The 19381-nt window shown below is 39.5% G+C and overlaps 1 protein-coding gene across 2 annotated transcripts in view; it reads right to left on the bottom strand.

Moving 5' to 3' along the window:
* Positions 1 to 19381, bottom strand: part of ZNF827 (zinc finger protein 827) — a 103493-nt gene that overhangs the window by 36428 nt on the left and 47684 nt on the right. For both annotated transcript variants that reach the window (XM_017820136.1, XM_017820137.1), the window contains exon 5: positions 12371 to 12604. In XM_017820136.1, coding sequence (XP_017675625.1) covers positions 12371 to 12604 — 234 coding nt within the window. The remainder of the gene's footprint in view (positions 1 to 12370; positions 12605 to 19381) is intronic.

Raw genomic sequence — 19381 nt, 5'->3', positions numbered from 1 at the left:
AAGACCTCTTCCAAACTCTAAATTACTCTTTATCAGCAGAAGTACCAGCACAGATAGTCAGAAGTATTGGTATGGCGACAGGATTGGAGGAGGAAACTTAATCTGCTGCTTTTCCTCTCTCTTTCTCTTTTATGGAAAATTCCAGACAACTATGTGAAGACCCTATTTCTTATACCTGCATATGGTTTCAAGATAAGAGGTGTATTCTGGGGCTCATGTTTTTCTAAAGTCTGACAGATATTCCTTCATACATTACAGGATCCATTAACTTAATGACCAGTTTTCATAAGTCCATATTCTCCCCTCCCTCCTTACTTTCCTCTCCAGTGTCTCAAGTCTAGCAAACAAAACCATATTCTAGAAGCCAATTTGTAGTTCACTTTCTACACTTGAGATTCCTTGGGTGTTGCTGAATGCTCTGGTTTGGTTGCAAAGAAAGTGATAATTTTTTCTTCAGAGTAAAAGCTCTGAAACCTCAAAATCAAGGCTCCAAGGTAATTTGTCTATCACACCCCAAATACCTATACACCCCTTTTGATTCAGACTTTCTGTTGTGAAAAGGGACAATGAAAACCCACAGAATTTATTCTCAATTTAGTTTCAGAGAAAGATGATTATTTTTTTTCTAATGATTTTCATTCAGAGCACTCCTTAAAGGACACTTGGTACCATAGCAGAACTGTCCAAGTATGTGTTGCCTCTGCTGGCTGGATGCTGACCAGAAACTCCAGAAACAGGCAGCCTAAGAAAGGCAATATGCCTGGAGAATCAAGAAAATAAAGAAATGCATGAACACATCTAAATACCAGGAGGCACATTCAGATAAGGAAACATTCCGACAAAATTGTATATGGGATTTATTAATTTTGCCTAAACATGTACACATACTTCTGGTACTAGCTGAAATAGTGAAAACCTTCAGGAAAATCTTCTTCTTTTCACTCATGATTAGCACTAAATGGTCACTTACGTAGCCTCCACAGCTGGAGGAAAGGGAAAGTCTGAATTACTCAAACTTCCCGAGCCAGGAGGAAAAGGCACCCAGGAAAAGAGGCCACAGTAGAGGGCAGGGACAGACACACTGCAGCACACAGAGCCAGGGAAGCAGAGGGCTTGGATGCTGAGTGGATTAGTAAGTGAGAGCACAGTCTGGCCCTTGTCCAGACTGGGGAGATGTGATCAGCTCTATGACCATGGGCCAGCATGTTAACTGGTGCAGACAGGGGCTGGCCACCCCGAGAGCATCAGGTCACTGAGGGAGGGAGGCACTCTGCACAATGAGTTTTCTCAAATGGAAGTTTCGTTGTCATCTGTCAAATTTTACTACTTTGAAGGCTCTGATATTAAAAAGAAAAAAAAAAAGAGTACTGGTTGGTAAGAAAAAGCCTAAACACAAGCAGCATTACTGACTTTAGGTCAGTAAGGAGGGTGGGGGTGGGTTTCCACTAACTTCACTTGATCAATTAATCTGTTGCTGCTCTGTTTTTCCTATCCTCTCTAACTCACATATGACTGTGTCAGCTGCACAAATCTTAATTTAAGTGTGAAAGTTTCAAACACCACCAGGCCTTTTGTTTTCAATTACTCAGTGTTACAATGAATCTCAGAGGTACCAAAACACGGTTTGGTTATCCCCTCAAGCTAGTCAACCAGTTGGTGTCATCTTTTATTCTCTAGTGATAGATGAACAGAATCCCTTTATCATGAAGGCATAAGCATTCTATCTAAAATTAAACTGATATGTGTCACCAAGTCCCTCTTCATTACCCTGGTTTATCCTTCTCCTTGAATTCCTGGTGTAGAGAAAAAGTGTTATTACTTCCTACAGCTCTTAAAAAAAAAAAAAGAACCCAGGAGATAAGAGCCACTTGGGTATGTTCCAGGAACAATTTACATGAAGTGCTTTCAATCTTTTCTTATGACATTTCTTGACCTTTAAAAGAAACACATAAACATTGATAAAAATCTTTACCATCTACTATCCACAGATACATTTCAGACTTCAGAAATTTTTATAGGTAGAAATAACATATAATGCCCTTTTTTTTGTACTGTTAAGCAGATTTTTTATTTTTCTTTATTTTATTTAAAGCTTCCATTAGTCCCTTATTACAAAACCACAGAACATTGCATCTGTGTTCAAAAGTGTAAAAATAGCATGCTGTGCATTGAAAGTGAACACAGAACAGCAAAGGAACACATCAGGTAACGCTGTCAATCAAAAGCTCAGGTAACTCCGCAAACAAATGAGTTCTTTAGATGTCTGACAGACTGAGCTCTGCACCCAGCTGCCAAATTTAGGTGCAGAGTAAGCTGACCTCTGCTGCCCTCTCTGCTTTTAAAATATTCTTTCTATTTCTGTTCCTGTTCCACACAGTTTAATTCCCTGCACTGCAAATGCTTTTGTATCAGACAAACTGATACGACCCCAACTAAGGCAAGAGTCAAGCAATACTGGTGACCTTCTCTCCCTCATCATCAGTGAGCATTCACTAGGCCCTCACTAAATCTACATATTTGATCATTTCCTTTGACCTTTATCTTCCCAGCTGTACCCTTTTGATGGGACAGAATGACTGCCAAATGTGAATTCTGTCATACTCCAATTCCCAAAAGCAAACACACACAGAGAAGACTGAAGGAGGGTTTCTGATAATTTTACAAGAGCTAATGAAAGGGAAACACAGTCAGTCTGTCCCACGAGCAGCAATCACAGGCATAAAACCCCACTGTGCTAGATTCCGTGCTGGTAAAGACTGTAATTAAGGTTATGCTCATACCCATCTCGCCATACAGGCAGTCAAACTATAACTTCTTGAAGATTATGTTCCAGTCTGTGCTACAGACTGTTCATGTGTGGAATGAAGTGACACCACTTATTTCCTTACATAGGTATCTCACGTGGTCAAAGTGCAGCTGAAGTTTTTCAAGTGAAGGACAGGTACATCAAAAGGTCTTCTGGTTCAAATAAAGAACATCATGATATCTTTGACTTTCATAGCAGACATACTAAATGAGCTAGGTTAAATAATCTGCAATGTATCAGAATACAAAGTTAGTACATGATAGCCTTTTTTTTCCCTTCATGTCTAATTTTTATAATAGCACAGACTTGTAATTCCTAGGAAAAATCAGTGGGGTATAAAGACACAAGTATTTCTGGAGTATCCAGACCATGATCTTCTAAACATGGTCTGCTACTCATTCAAAACTAACCTGGATGAAGCTCCAAACAACAGTACAGCAGTGCTGGGACAGTTCATCTGGCAAAAGATGAATTAAATCACCCACTATGTCTTTTTCTGCTGTTAACTTTGTAATACAAAACCACCTTAACAAAATAAGAGAAAGTTATTTTATGCATGGATGTGCTTTCATCAAGGCACAGAGATGCTATTTCTTTACAGAGCAGTATAACTTTTAATCAGCTGATTTATAAAAGCCTTAATGAACTTCATCCTATTCACATTGAGTGAGACAATTTTCCACATCAGCTATGAAAAATGGAGTACTGGACAGGTTTGTTCTAGGAGGAAGAGCAAGGAATCACGAAGTAGGGGTACCTGCTAACAAAAAAAAAAAAAAAAAAAGCCGAACACAACAGAAACATTGAGCAATACTTGTGCTACCTAAAAGTTCAGGGTACAGTATTCATCCCTGAAGGTCTGACAGTGTCACCTCAATAAGGTGCAGCAGTAAGAGCACCTCTGAAATTTAGTCTTAGACAACACCCCTGTACAGCCTAAGACAGAAGTTGGCAAGTTTTAGAAAGAGCTTAATAAAGCTACTTCTCTCAGAGTTGAGACTACCACATCCAACCCAAAGTGTGCACAAGTCAGCAAAGTGTCCTTGTGGCAACGAAGGCCAACCATATTCCAGGCCACATTAGAAATCTGTAGCCACCAGGTAGAGGGAGGAGATTCTTGCCCTCTGTTCTGCACTTATGGGGCTGCTTTTAGAGTGCTGTGTCCTATTTGAGGGTCCTCAGTACAAGACAGACACTGATATCCTGGAGCACGATCAGTGGAAGGCCACCAAGACAGTTAGAGGGCTGCTGCAAGACATAAGAGTAGAACAGCTAAGCGAACTGGGCTTGTTCAGCCTTAAGAAAACAACATTAAAGGGGACATTTACTGCTGTCAACAACTCTCTAAGGTATAAAGAGAAGGTAAAGAGAAGCTGGAGTCAGACTTCTCTCAGAAGTGCACAGTGATAGTATGAATTGACAGACAAGTTGGAACATGGGGAATTCTGTCTATACATACAAGAAAAAAAATCACTATTGGGACAGTGAAATACTGTCTCACATTGCTGAGAAAGGTTGGGTTCTCCATTCTTGAACACATTCAAAACTTAGTAAGACCCTCGGCAACCTGCTCTTGTTGGATCTACTTTGAGCAAAAGTCTGGATTAGATGAACCCTGGAAGTCCCCTCCAAACTAAATTAATTCATGAACCTTCAGCACTAGGTCAGCTGCAGGTTTATCTTGCTGAACTTTCAAAACCTCCAAGGAAGGGAAAGCTACAGCATCCTTGGGTAACACTTCTAATGCAGCACTAGAAATTTTTCTCTAGTCCACTCTGAACTTTCCAAGCTGCAGCTGGCAGCTGTCACCCCTTTCTTTACCATCTGCACTAGGGAGAAGAGTTTGACTCCACTGCTTTTCTAAGTTTCCTTCAAGTAGGTGCAGGCTGTGATTAGATTAGCCTTTAGTTCCCCTTTGCCTGACTGAACAGGTTCAGTTCCCTCAATGCCTCCCTGCACAGGAAAGACATGGACCTGGTCAGAAGGTTGGAACACCTCTCCTGTGAGACAGGCTGGGAGAGCTGGGGTTGTTTACCCTGGAGAAGAGAAGGCTCTGGCGAGACCTCATAGCAACTTTTCAGTACTTACAGTGGGCTTGTAAGAAAGATGAGGACAGACTGTTTAGCAGGGCCTGCTGTGACAGGAAAGGGGTAATGTTTTTAAACTAAAAGAGTGTAGATTCAGACTAGATATAAGGAAGGAATTTTTTACATTATGACTGATGAAACACGGGAATGGGTTGCCCAGAGAGGTGGTGGATGCCCCATCCCTGGAGACATTCGAGGTCAGGTTGGATAGGACTCTGAGCAACCTGATCTGGTTGAAGATGTCCCTGCCCTTTGCTGGGGGGTTGAACTTGATGACCTTTAAAGGTCCATTCCAACCCAGATCATTCTGTGATAGTCTGTGACCACTCACCTCTTCTAGAGAGGACACACTGAAGACGCTCTTCTAATGCAGCACAGTCTACTTTTCCCTTTGAGATGAAAGTCAAAAGCAAGTGCACAGATTTCAGAAAAAAAAAAACCACAAGTCATGCGAGTAAATATGGCTTTTGCTGATACGACAGCTGTCCAATGACTTTCCATTGCTGAAATCAAATGAATACTTGCTAAATCATTCACGCTTCTCCTCACCATTTTATTTAAAACTTTATCCTGCAACTAAAGTTCTAAGTTGCTCATATTTGCTGAAATGCCTATGAGCTTTACAAATCAACTTTATGAATCAACTTAGAAAAGAAAGCCTCTCCCATATGTCTCATAAATTGGACTCATGTACTAGTTTCCACAATGAAGCAGACAGGGGTAACTAGTGGGTCAACTTGTACCATCTTCAAAAGCTTTCAGTACGGAGAATCAGGCATTTTGTTATGCTAATTGTTCTGATTTGCTAGAAATAAACATGCCCTAAAACAGCTTAAATAAAACCTCAGAGGTAGGGAACAGTTGGCAAGCCCTGAAGGTTCTGCTACAGAGACACAACAAGTAACATCTGACGTTCCCTAGGGCGCTGTGCCTGACGCTTTATTTTGCTAGTATTTTTTTTTCAAACTGCTGTTTTATATAAGACAATGTCAATGAATCAATGTAACAGGATCCTTCATTAAAAAAATAATCATAAAATGGCTTGTATTTGTTAAAGTGGAACCTCTGAACTCCCATGTTACAGAATTTTGCAGCTACAAGCTGTTTCACAGAAATACAAGCCAAGGGAAAAAAAAGGAGCAAATTAAAGCAATAGACTAATTAGAGTTGTGATACACATCTGCTGCTCTTTCAATTTAAATGGTACAATTATGGTGCTTACCTGCAAGACCCTTACTTGCAGAACACGGCTGACTCCTCAAAACAGTTCAAGAAGAATTTGATAAAAAGTCTACATGTGCAGTGAATTCTTATTTTACAACATGTTCCAATATATCCCAGTCTCACAGTTCAAGAGAACTCTAGTCCAGTATTCTGCAGCAAGCTGTACCTTTGCAGGGAGCCTGGCTCCAGTTATCCTGTCTTTACATGCTGACTCTCCAAAGGCAAGGGGGGACTTCAAGAGGCCTTTGCAAACCCTGTGCATCCACAATCACCTGACACTAAACAAAACTCACATGCCCACTTTTCATAGCTCTGTGGCCACTCCCACTACCTTGATGTGGAAAAAAGGAAGATGAATTGCAGTAACTTAAAAGCACAGTATAGTATCTACTGAAATAAAAGCTCAGCTTTGTTATGCTTGTTTTTCTGTGATACTTGTTTTGTGGATTTTTTAAGACCTATAGGATTAAAAAAAAACCAATTTAGACTTTGCAGACTTCCATACTTCCCAGCCTATACTTTTCCTGTGAAAGAGCAGTATTTTTCACAGTTTTCCTGCTTTTGGGTTTAAACAGCAATGTTGTCATGAACATGGCAAAACCCATCAACAGGTAAGAATCCATTACTAGTTGAGTACTTTTGGGATTATGTTATACAGATGTCATGGAAAAGCCTATTAAACTGAATGAACATTCTGTGGCCTGATACAAACTTCACGTGGTACAGCACTGGCAGGAGGGTCTCAAAATCTTGAAAAAAAAAAAATCTGGAACCTAACACATTGAATAACAAATCTAACTATCTAGAAACTTGTATCTTAGCCCATACTGTAGTGAAAACACAGCTTTGCTCTGACCATTCACCATCAATTTCACGTTTCTGTTGGTTAAAAAAAAAACAACCAAAAACAAACCCACAAAAAAAAGCCTCCCAAAACCAACAGCAACCACTTGGCCAGTAGCAGGATTTAATCCGGTAATGTGACTTGCCATGGTTTGCCATTTCTCTAGTTTCATCAAAAGACAGTCTTATTTTGAATCACACACTTCCACGCTTACTTTTCTGGGCTTCTACAGAAGCACCTGCTGCTGCCCAGATCTTCCTAATGAGACCAAGGAACAAAAGACTTCCCTGCATTTTCTCTCCACTGCCCATTATCAAGGCTTTCTAAGCAGGGATGAAAGCACTCTTGACAGCTCTCCTGCAATCCAGGTGCAGAGACTCTTCCCAGGTACCGACAACGGCCATCTCCAAAAACAACAGCCTACCTCCACACGAGCACTTCCCTTAACAGTCCCCAAATTTGTGAAAAGGAAATATGTAGCAAGGTTACTTTCTCTGTCTCTGATAGCGCTCCCTGGTTAGTAGACTTTTAAAAGTCATACTGTTATTTAGTTACTCTGGAATTCTGTACTGTTTTGACAGATACTTCTCAGATAGTCCTTCAAGTCACTGTGGCCTAATGCACCATGTGTCATTTTCTGGGATGGGCATGGCATTAAGGTGTTCTGGCCTTCATTTTATATAGAACTGTACTATCATTCTTTTTCCTTTGTCTTATTGTTTTTAAATAGAAGTTCTAATCCCCGTGATTTCAGTTAAATATATGATATAGTGTCAAAAAAATTAACTACAAGGCATGAAACAGGAAATCAGCATAAACACTTTCAAGTAGATAATGGCTTAATCAAAAAAAGGCAAACACTCCCCACCCCACCCCCCTGGTAATAACCAGTTGTGCTGAAAGAGGAACTGTCATATAATTAGGTGATAATAAATGGAGTTGATCAAGAATGCTTTTGGAATCAATTGTAGGCAACATTTTACTTTGTGTGCTGAGGTCATGAAGTAAGCATGCACTAATTGCATCTGTTGATAACCCAGAATTAAGACATATTGTTGGTACTGGTCTACTACAAGCAGCACTGTGTGACCTGAAGACTGAAGTACAAAAAATCCTAAATAGCACAAAGGTCATGCATTTGCTAGTGATAACAAGGATATGTGCCATACAGGGGGAATTGACCAACTGAAAAAAGAGAGGAGGAAAACAAGCCGAGTTACTACTGAAATGCAAAATATGTCCTATTTGTGAAATGTATTCATCTGAACTAAAGGCAAATGTAATTCAGACAAAATTGTAGGAAAGACAGGGACATCCTAACGTCAAGTTCAAGGCACCAGGGTAAAATACTATTCATGAAGTGCTAGTACCTGGAATAGATTTTCACAGAATCATAGAATCAGCCAGGTTGGAAGGGACCTCTGAGATCACCAAGTCCAACCCTTGATCCACTACCGCTGTGGTTACCGGACCATGGCACTCAGTGCCACATCCAGTCTCATCTTAAAAACCTCCAGGGACGGTGAATCCACCACTTCCCTGGGCAGCCCAGTCCAATGCCTGACTACCCTCTCTGTAAAGAATTTCTTCCTAATATCTATTTTATACACTTCCACCTATGCATTCATTTTTGGACAAGAAGGCAAAACACTCTATGCTTCTGAAAGCTAATACATGCCCCAAACACATTAGCAGCATAACTCAACAGAAAATGAACTTTTAGGCTCAAACACTGGCACATAAATGCAAATATTTATTTTAAATTTCAGTCTCCTCTGAAACCTACCTTTCAATTTACAAGACTGAGTGTATAAAACTGACCAGGTATCACCCAGTACACCACTTCATTAAACATTTTAAGAAATAAATTAGCTTTTCCATGAAAGAGAACTGGTAAGAATGTAGAAAACAGATGTATCTGAAATATATTACTTTCATTTCTTATAATTGATATCATGCAATGTTTAATATAAGGAATTCAAAAACTTGCAGGGATGGCACCCTTCCAAACAGAGACGAGAGCAATTTGCCCCACTCCACTATCTCCTCAAATCTGTTTGCTTACCATTGGCTCTAGTCTCAGTTAAGACTTAGTACCAGACAGAATTCACAGCTCACCTTTGTACACTCATAGATATCGTTTAGTAGTCATTTTATTTTTTTCTGTAAAATGTAGGTAGAAAGTCAGCACTGAGGCTCAAACTTTGCCTGCTAATCCCCAAATACCATTTCTTTCAAATGGGCATTTGATTTACTTTTAAATAGTAGTTTAGCTATTGGGAAGTTTTGTTCTGACTATCTGGGTGGAAATGGGTTCTGCCTACACCTGCTCAAGAGACATTAGCCTTCTTAGCTCGGATAATCCTTTGGAAGAAGTGTGAGTAGGTATCAGGTGATTAGGTATCAAGTCTGTGAACTGTGGGGTAGAAGACTTGAATCCAATTGGAACATGGTAGAGAAAAAGATGGTATAAAAGCATGTCCAACTACACCAAAGTAATATGTGAGGTAAGGCCCTGAACTTAAACACTGATTGTGTGTTCCTAGAAGCCTGCAAGTGTCCCAACAGCCCTTTAGCTTGAAAGAGAGAGCCATGTGTAGTAGAACTAAAATAGGCAACTGTGCGTGATTTTCTTGTTTCTCTACATCCACTTCTACAATGACAACTAACAAATGTTCTGTTGATGTTCTACTACAGTAAAGTAAGTTTATTTTTCTAACTTTTCCTAGCTTTAGAATACTTTGAGTGGCTGACAAGTCCCTCCATTACAGGCGCTGGTGATTTGAAGTCTACTTTACAGTATCCAGTAAACCAAATTAGGATCCAGAGCTAGAAAGTCCTTCCACTACACAGTACAGCTAAGAGCTGGCAACACATCTTGGGAAAATAGATTTCCCAGTGAAAAATATAAACCAGCATATTTTTTACATGGAGGAGAGAGCAAGGTCTATGCCTAAATCCCAAGAGGCTCCCCTGGGGCTGAAACAATCAGCAATACTCTTGCTCAGAGGATAACGACAGCATGTACGTCAGGAATGCAGAAAGCAAAATGCTATTATGCTGGAAATCCCTTGCTGACTTTGTATGTGGTGCAGGTTTCTGTAATTAGTATTACACAGTAGAAAGTGAAAATAACAAAGGGGAGGTTCAGGTTGGACATCAGGAAGAATTCCTTCACGGATAGGGTTGTCAAGCATTGGAACAGGCTGCCCAAGGAGGTGGAGTCACCATCCCTGGAGGTGTTCAAAAAACAACTGGACATGGCACTTAGTGCCATGGTCCAGATGACAAGGTGGTGATCAGTCAATGGTTGGAGTGGATGATCTTGGTTGTCTTTTCCAGCCTAAATATTTCTGTGATCTTTAAGGTCCTTTCCAACCAAAAGCATTCTATGAAGAAGTGGCTTAATTGTTTAAGTTTTAAATCACCAAAACCAGGCTACAGAATTGCTTAAGATAAGGTGAGAAGTCAACAGTGACCTGCGAGTATTCAACCAGACAAAGATTAAATAACCCCAAAAAACAAAACACTGAAGAGGCTATTCATTTTAGATTTTCTTCATATATTTGTCCTACATTAAACTGTATCTTAGTATTTACCTCCTTTATAGTTTCTGCCTTATATGGTAATTCAGTATTTCAGGTAATTCAGTGGAAATTGAAAAACTGTATGTGATAAACTTGGTGTAACCCCACCCACTGGCTGATGCAGGAATACCAACTGCAGCAACACTGACTCAGTAAATCCTAGTCATTCTTCACCTTCTAACCTATAGATTCACCAAAAAGCCCACTGCCAGCAAAAACTGCTCAGTCAGTAAGAGATTAGAAGAGAAATGTCACAGCAGCGTATTTCTTCCTACAGCCTTTGAAGTCTGGGAGGTCCCAACAGAAGGGACTGAAGACTTGATCAATACTTTATACGTGCAAGATTTCACTCATACAAACAGATATTTAAGGCATAAATATTCTAACATAATAGTCAGTAATAAACCTATTTGAACACAGCCTCCAAATGCTGAATTCAAGATGTACAACCCAGAACCTTTATGTCTCTGAAGTATCCAAGAAAACGTTAAGTTACAGACCTCTTTCTTTATAAAAATAGCTACCTAAATTTATATGCACCAAGCAAAATGGAGTCACAGGTTAGCATTACTTAAGCTGCAAAGTTTTGTTACCAAAACACCACACTCAAACCAGTTACCAGCAGCAACAGTGAACTTTACCAATAACCAAATGTTTACTATTTGTGAGTCTGTGAAAAGTCTGGAAACTTCTGCTCTGATCAACTTTTGTACTTGGAAAGTATTTTTTGAACCATTAATACAAAAGGGTTACAAATCAATGATGCAAATTCTTAAAATTAAAGTGTGCAGGTATGAACAGGAGTGAATTAATTACATGTTTTATTGGGGAGATCCTGGTCAGTCAGAGTCTTTCAGATATAAATTTGAGTCCAAATTCAATGTTTACAGGATCTAATCAAGACAAATAATTTCAGGTAGGTTTGACAGGGATCTCAGAAGTTACTCAACTTGTAAGCATTTCCACTTGCACTTCTTGCATGACTTTGGCATAATAAGTTTTCGAGAATTCTGACTTAAAAACTAACAGATCCAGTTCAGGTGTGGAAGTACAAACCCAAACTGCTAGGCTGACTGTCATGTCTTGGTCCTAACATTGATCTGTCAGAAGTTCAAAGCCTTTTTTGTCATTCACTTAACCTGTTCCCAGCAGCAATAATTCAACCCTTTTACTTTCCCTTAAATTTAAACCTCGATTCTGACAGTTACATACAGCATAATTAGCAGAACACACATTATTTGACTCCCTCCAGCTTTAACATTTCCTCTGTGTGTACACATGCACACTGTCTACTTGTCTGGCAGTAGGATGTATCACTAAGGCAATGTAGGCAAGTTCAAGTGTGCTCACTAAATGCAGAAAGCTGTCTCAGTTTATATCATTTTTTTAACAGTGTATCTTGTCATTTTGAGTACAAGATATTGTCAGAAGAAATAAAAGGCTTTAAAAGTCATGTTTTATAAAGCTCTGTCAGGTACAGTTCAGTACAGACACACACTCTTATAATGTTAATGAAGTGACACGTGAATAAATTGGTATTAACATGTTTTGTACATTTTAAAAATTACAGCATCTGAAAGCTTTAAGGCATCATTTCTTTTGACTTATTCCATAGTCATTAATTTGAAAAACAGAGCAGAGATAATTAGATACTGTAGTGACAGACCAACATGCTTTATGTAAGTGCAACTGTGCAGACAGGGCTTTTCAACTGTTCCTTGACTTGCTACTAAAGCTAAACGTACCTCCTTGCAAGTAACCCTGTTAGCACACATGAAAAAAACCAGTTAGGAAGTTCAATATTATTAAATTAAATATCTACCTGAGAGCTTCATGAGGAGCTCAGACGCTGCCTTGACTGACATGTCCTGCCTCATCACATTTGCCTGTGCTTCCTGTGGCTTGAGTTTCTCCTCAGGGATGTTTGGAGCTGAGGCTTCAGATTCTTGGCTGAACACATAGCTGGACTGAGACACGGCTGAACTTGCAGCTTCCTCATCCTTAGGCTCCTCTTTCACTTTAAAATTAGGAGTCAAAGGCTCTTTTTGATTTGCAGCTGTCAAGAGAAGGAAAGAAGTGAGACTTCAGGTAATGTATAATCCTGGAGCAGCTAGTAACAGGAAGAAACCATAACCTGAGAAGTGCTAGAGCAGGTACTGGAAGCAGGCATGTCAAACTGTTCAAAGATGCTTCAAGGGGCAAACAAACTTCTGCACCTTTTGTACAAAGGGGCAGTTCTGGAACACGAAAACTGCATGTACCAAAGCTCATGAAAACATCTGCTCGTCTTACTTTTTTGCCCCTTCTCCTCCTAAAAGCACTTCCCTGGTCCCCTGGTTTGTAGGTCTTCTACAGGCTTGGTGGAAATTTAAAATATCATTTCACCTTATGCAAAGTAAATTTGGCAAAACCCATGGGTATGACATATTAAGTTCTTAGAGTATGGAAAAGAGGCAAGAGATGAAGAGTAGAAAGATAGAAAATCTAAGAGGGGAGTAAAAGGGAAAAGACAGCAAATTCTTAGGTCCTAAAAGTTGTTACGTTAAAAAAGGGAGCAGAGGGATTTTCAGAAGACAGTTCTGCACTGTTTCAAGTTCTATATGCATAGAAAGAAAGAGAGTAAGTTTAAAATAATCCATTCAAATACTCCATGTAAGCAGCTCCACAGAGAAGGGTACAGAGACCTTGGGGTGCTGTTTAAAATCTACACACTGAGCAATGTTGTTCTTGAAGGGTCTTTCCAACAGCCCTCAACAACAGCAGATCCTTTGCACTTCATTTGGCTGAACAGATAAAACCAATTCCAGCTCTTAAACAACACTTCCAAGCCCAAGCAATATGAATTCACAGGCAGACCGCAAAACAAGCAGAAGGCTAAAGAAGTTGCACTAAATTTCAGCAGCTCTTCTTGTAATTTTGTATGTTTAACCATGAAGAGATTCTTCTTCCCTGTCTCTTAGTGACTTTTTCTCGATCAAAATATCACTTTGAATTCCCAGTAACACACCAGATGACATGTTCAGTGCCATAAACTTTGACGAGTTTACATCTTTCCCACCTCTCAAAAATTCTGTCTCCACAAACATGAAAGATAGAGCACTGTCCCCATTTTGTTATCTTTGTAAGCAAGCTCTCTCATAACTCACCTTACTACTTCTCTTACATATCTTCCTCCTTCCATATGGCAATCCCCTGCCTACCCTCATGTCTCTTGCCTATGATCTCTGTCAAATCTCACTTGGACCATGGAAGATGGATGTACACCCAGCTGCCCCTCGTATGGGGGCATTAGAAGCCCACACGCATCACTGCCTGATGCAGAGATCTGTTTGTTATACAAACCCATTACATGGACAGGGAAAGCCTGGCATATCACAGGGATGATAACATCCAACTGAAGGGGCAAGGAACTAACACATCAAATCAACCCAGCAAAACCTGGCAACATTTACCTGCTTAAGTCCTTGGTCTACTTTCTCCTCCACTTCACTACTTCTTACCTACTCTCAGTCTCCTCACTCTTCTGCCTTATTTCCTCAGATATTCTCTTTCTCAGCAGTTCCCCCAAAATGTGACTCCTAGAGAATCTGAATTCCTGCATCCCACTGTGAAGTGCTCAGCATTTCCCAGAGACCTGAACCCTAAAATATGAGGTGCAATTCCCATCTTTATCAGAGCTAGACACTTACATTTGTTACTTTAAGCTTTGTTCATTTTCACACAGTCCATTTTTTGTGGTTTTCTGGTGTTTGCATTTTTTTGTTTGTTGTTGTTTGTTTTGTTTTGTTTTTTTTTAATAATTTTTAAAGCTACTATATTATCCTATAACACAACACATTTTTTCAGTTTATATTGCAGAGTTGTTTGATTTTCCTCCTTTCTTGTTGGCCGGCAAGCCATTACCAAAGAACAGGATTAAAGCAAATGGCATAAAGAGCATACACATAAGCAACATGTACATACACATTGGTTCTATTCACTGCTTCAGAAATTAAATTACCTCATATGTGTAATTTTTAACATGACCTATAGGCACTTTTACCAGTATTAAGAATTGCATTTCCCCTTATTTAAAAAAAAAAAAAAAAGAAAGAGCAAAAGCAGAAATATGAACCATTAAAGCATGCTTTAACCCATAAAAATACAGGTTAAAGCTCTCAATTCAATCTTAGCTTTACCAAGGTACTAACAAAAAAATTTCATCTATCTTCTTTATCCAGGCCTCAGTCTATTCTGGGGTTTGACCTGGGGTGATGAATGGTCACCAAAAAAAAGACCCAAACCTTCCATGCCAAATTACCTTCTGCTTTCCTTCAGTTTTAAATCATGCCACTGCAGCTGCTACTGATACAAAAAATACCTCCACCAGGATCTGAGTGCACCTGATAGGAAGCATTCTGCCTAAACTTTCAGAGAACATGGAAGAAAATAAAATATCTTTTGAATTTAAATTCTGAATAAAAATTTTGAATTTTGAACTGTCCCAGAAAGTAAAAGAATTCCAAGTGAGGAGATAAATACAACTCAGTGAGAACAATCATTAACCTGTGGATCCAGCCTTGTCTCTGCCCATGAATCAGGGCAGAAAATGAACCAGGTAGAGGAAGTACTATAGACCAGGTCAGCATACTCTCTTACCATTTAAAATACAGAGGTGATATTAAACTCACATACGCAGATCAGTGTAAGTTTACAATAACATATTATGGTCCATTATAAGACAGCTTTAGAACAATGTAAAAACATCCACACAAAAACACAATCACTGTAACAGAACTCACATAATATCACAGACTTAAACTAGGAACTTTTTTCAAGAGTCAAGCACTATAATGTGGAGTGGCAAATGCTTACTGGATTATTCTGCCACGAGAAGGAGGATCAAAAGGGGTGCTTTTGGAAGAAATTAGCATTTATTAAAATCTCTTATCACCACGACACAACTCAGCAGCCAACTTGACCCAATTCAAGGGCAAGTGTAAAGTGGTGCCTCTATGCCCTTCATCCCATCCATAAAGAGCATCTTCAAACCCTCCTAAGACAAAGCCAAGTTTTAATAGCTCAGAGAAGCAGAAATTCAAGGTAGATTATAGCAGAGTTTAAATAATGTAGTGATAGTGACACATCCAGAATGACCTGAACACCAACTTTCCCTCCTTTCCTATGTGCCCGCTTTCCCTACCCCATACATGAGCTCTCCTACTATGATAGCACGTGGTGCTGTAAGCCACTGCTTCCTCACACTTCTGAGCCATCACCCAGGATAACAAGGATACAACTATGCTGAAAACAAGTCTACCAGCACGGCATCAGACAATCTAAGTGAGCTCTTTGTGAGATATGTACACTGTCACCTATGTGTGTCACCTATGACAAATACAAAACAAAGTCAGGGTCTCACAGTCCAGAGGAAGCTCTGAAGATGTGCATTTGGCAGTACTATATGAAGGGGAAAAGAATCCCAGACTATTGTTCCTACCTATGTTCCTGATTCTGCCTACTCTAGCTGCTTTGTTTTGCACAGAAGAGGGAATGAATAAATTAGGAAAGTTTTATTTCTTTAATTAACCGGCAGCACATTGCTTGAATTGACCATGTTTTCAAAAAATCAAACATTTTAATTGTAGATTAAACATTTTAATTGTAGATAAATCACTGAGCCTCATTTTTCTTCCCCCAGAAAATAAAAACAAAATCGGACAACTACTGGGTCAGTTTCAACCCAATGGCTACAATTAATAGGGTTTTTGTTCTAAAGTAGGTTCTAATGTAAGGGAAACCTAAAATAGAAGGACATGTAAAGAAAGGGGATGTTGTCCAGTCTATCAGATCCATACATTAAAACTAGAGGGAAAACTAAACACCACACAAAACAAAAAAAATCAAATAAGCCCCTAAGCAACAAAAGTCCCCACCACTCTTGCCTCTCTCCCATCTTGGATCCACAACTATGGACAAAATTGCTAACACATGGGATATAGCAACTATGATGCATCCACTAGTCATATTAGGCAAAACACTAAACAGATGTAAGAAAAAACATTGCAAATAAAAGAAATAAAATTTTACTATGACCAGTTTTTTAAAAAAAAACATGATTGAGGAATGTTTAAAAAAATTAGAACTAGACAAGAACTAAAAAGATTATGTTGAAGACTAATAAAGTAATGTGAATGACAAAATTATTACTCCCCAGAAGGAACAGTATCTTCTATCTACATACAAAAATGGATACACATACAAATACTTAAACTTGTATTTAATTTACATTCATTCTGAACAGCAATGAGAACAGAATGAAGGATGTGTTGCCTGCAGACTGAATCCAAAAAACCCAGCAATTTAATTTTGAAATACATAGCAAGTTAAAAAAACAAACCCACCCAGCAAATGCAACCAACAGGCAGGAGTCTCTCAAGCAGGGTTGATAATGCTCCATTTGTTCCATTCCATATCCAGAAAAAACATACATCAAAGAATATTCCAGACTGCTGATTTTTATCTTCCTGGCAACTGGAATCATTTGAGCCATTTGGCAAAAGTAGATGATGAAAGTTACACCACTTTCCTCAAACTGCCAAATGCCACAAGAAAAGCTTTGGGCATCTGCCACTAATCTGAAACACTCTGATAGAAGCTGCTAACTGCATCAGTCCACTTACAAGGATTTCTAAATGCTCAAAACGTTTATAATTGAAAGAGCAAAAATGGGCTGATTACTGCAAGCTCAGTATTACAAGTCACAATCAGCACGGAGTTGGTCACTATTCCATCTGTCTGAGCGAAGAACACGAGAAAGAAAACAGCATCCACAACAAAAATGCTGCCATACAATAGAGGCCATAAGGTAAAGCATCTATACAGCCTGGATCAAAAGGAACTGTGAGAAAAATGTGTGTGCAACAGTACGTCGCTGCACCATCATGTTATTTTACCAGTGACGCCTGACTACAGCTACACAGATGAGAGAGCAGGGCAGTCATGGCTGAGGGAAAAGGGAAACTGAGGACACATTCCAAAGGTACTGCAAATTGAACTGGTCTCCTTGAGATTTTCCTCAGAGCCAGTATGGCAAAAGAACCATGGCATGACTTCTACCTGAGGAAGAAAGGGCAGTGTTTTATCCAGGTCTTACTGGAGTTAGAGAATCTGAATGACAAAAAGCCCCAGATGGTAAGTTGTGAGTTGGGGTGGTTAAGAGAAACCAAGGACCTTTGACAGATCAGTTCTGCAGTATTTGGAAGACACAGGTCCCTGAGAGTGAGCATCACCTCATCCTGAAGGCAGTTGTGGTCAATAAAGGGTATAACTTGGGTCATCTACTGTTTTTTTTCTAGTAATTGAAATGTGCAGGTGGGTATTGGAATTCTGCATGGAGACTATGGCTCATATTTGATGACATTCAAGAACTGAGGAAGGGGTACAAACTGCAGAAGCAGCCACCGGTGAAAGAATTGCTTTGCAAAAAAAATCTATGGAATTGGAACCTGTTAGAGAATCTCCAGACTAAAATCCAATTAGGCTGATATATTATGCTCAACTTATTAAACACAGAGGCTGTATACACTAAGCGGCCCAAAAGGAGAAATACTGTTCTAGCAGGCCAGTCTAGCTGGGCTCTTTTTAGCGCCTTCTGCCCTGGAGTATTAATCTGTGCCAGAGCACCTCATGTTACCTAACCCTCCTGGGAATTCTAAATCAATTACACCTCAGTTTTAAATCCCTCTACTCTGCCCTCAGCCAAACAAACTAACCTATAGGGCTATAAGGAACAGGATGGGTATTATCAATGAAAAAGCTACTTATGACTCAAGGGCGCTCAGCATTACAAAGTTTCTTTTTATCAATGCAGTGGAATGTCAGAATAGACAATCATAAATACAATGATGCCGTGACTTGATATCCCTGGGCTTCCAGAGAGCACTTAAAATACGAGATCTTCCAAACCATCTTGCTTAAGTATGTTAAAAACTGTAAGCAGGGGTTAAGAATAGGGCAGCTAACTATCCTGATTTTCTCTAAAGCTGCTCTGTATTTAGGGAGCTGGAGTCAAGCAAAATGAGACACAGCATTGGAGAATGACCAATGGTGGAATTAGGCAAATTGCTAAGGCACTTGTAGGACCTCACATCCCTCCATGCCCCAAGATGTCTGTTATACAGCTAAAGTCCCACAGGCTAAACAAGGTTGTAATCTCTGCCAGCCCATCTTCTCCTTTCCAGGTAAAAATCAAAACAGCAGCAGAATAGGTAAAATTCTGGGAAAGCTGGAGAAAAGAGATGGAGGACAGTGAAAGGAGCAAAGGGAAATCTGTTGCTGATAGGAAAGAATTGCTTGCAATATGGAAATGTCTTCTCTCTACAAAGGAACAGAAACAGAGGCGAGAAACACCAGGAGACTGACAAACAATCAGAGATAATTGAACTAACAGTGTTTTCAATTCCCATTTTGGATAGATGTGAGAGAAAGGCTCATGAGCTCGGACTTCTGCCCAGAGTAATGGTGTAATCAGGGAAGCAAAAGAGCCATCAGTCTAGTCTAGTCTTATATTCCAAGTGTAAGAGTGAAAAGAGATTATAAAGGTGGTGATATATCAGTAGCAAAGTTGAGTACAAGCTTTTATTTGTCGAAGTTGCAAGTAGCTGTGCTATTGCCCCTTCACAATTTTATTTTTAATTAAAGGTCTATATGGAAATTATTCAAATGTGAATCTGGAGACACACTTCAAAGAGAGATCTTCATGACATCAGAAGTATTTGTACTGACAGCAGCTTTTCAGAATTCACAGTATTTTTAAATTAAGGACATGGCTCAACAATTGCCAGTCCTGTGC

Source organism: Lepidothrix coronata, unplaced genomic scaffold, assembly GCF_001604755.1.
Source record: "Lepidothrix coronata isolate B3197 unplaced genomic scaffold, Lepidothrix_coronata-1.0 Scaffold79, whole genome shotgun sequence".
Classification (NCBI taxonomy): domain Eukaryota; kingdom Metazoa; phylum Chordata; class Aves; order Passeriformes; family Pipridae; genus Lepidothrix; species Lepidothrix coronata.
This window is presented reverse-complemented; position numbering and strand designations above follow the sequence as displayed.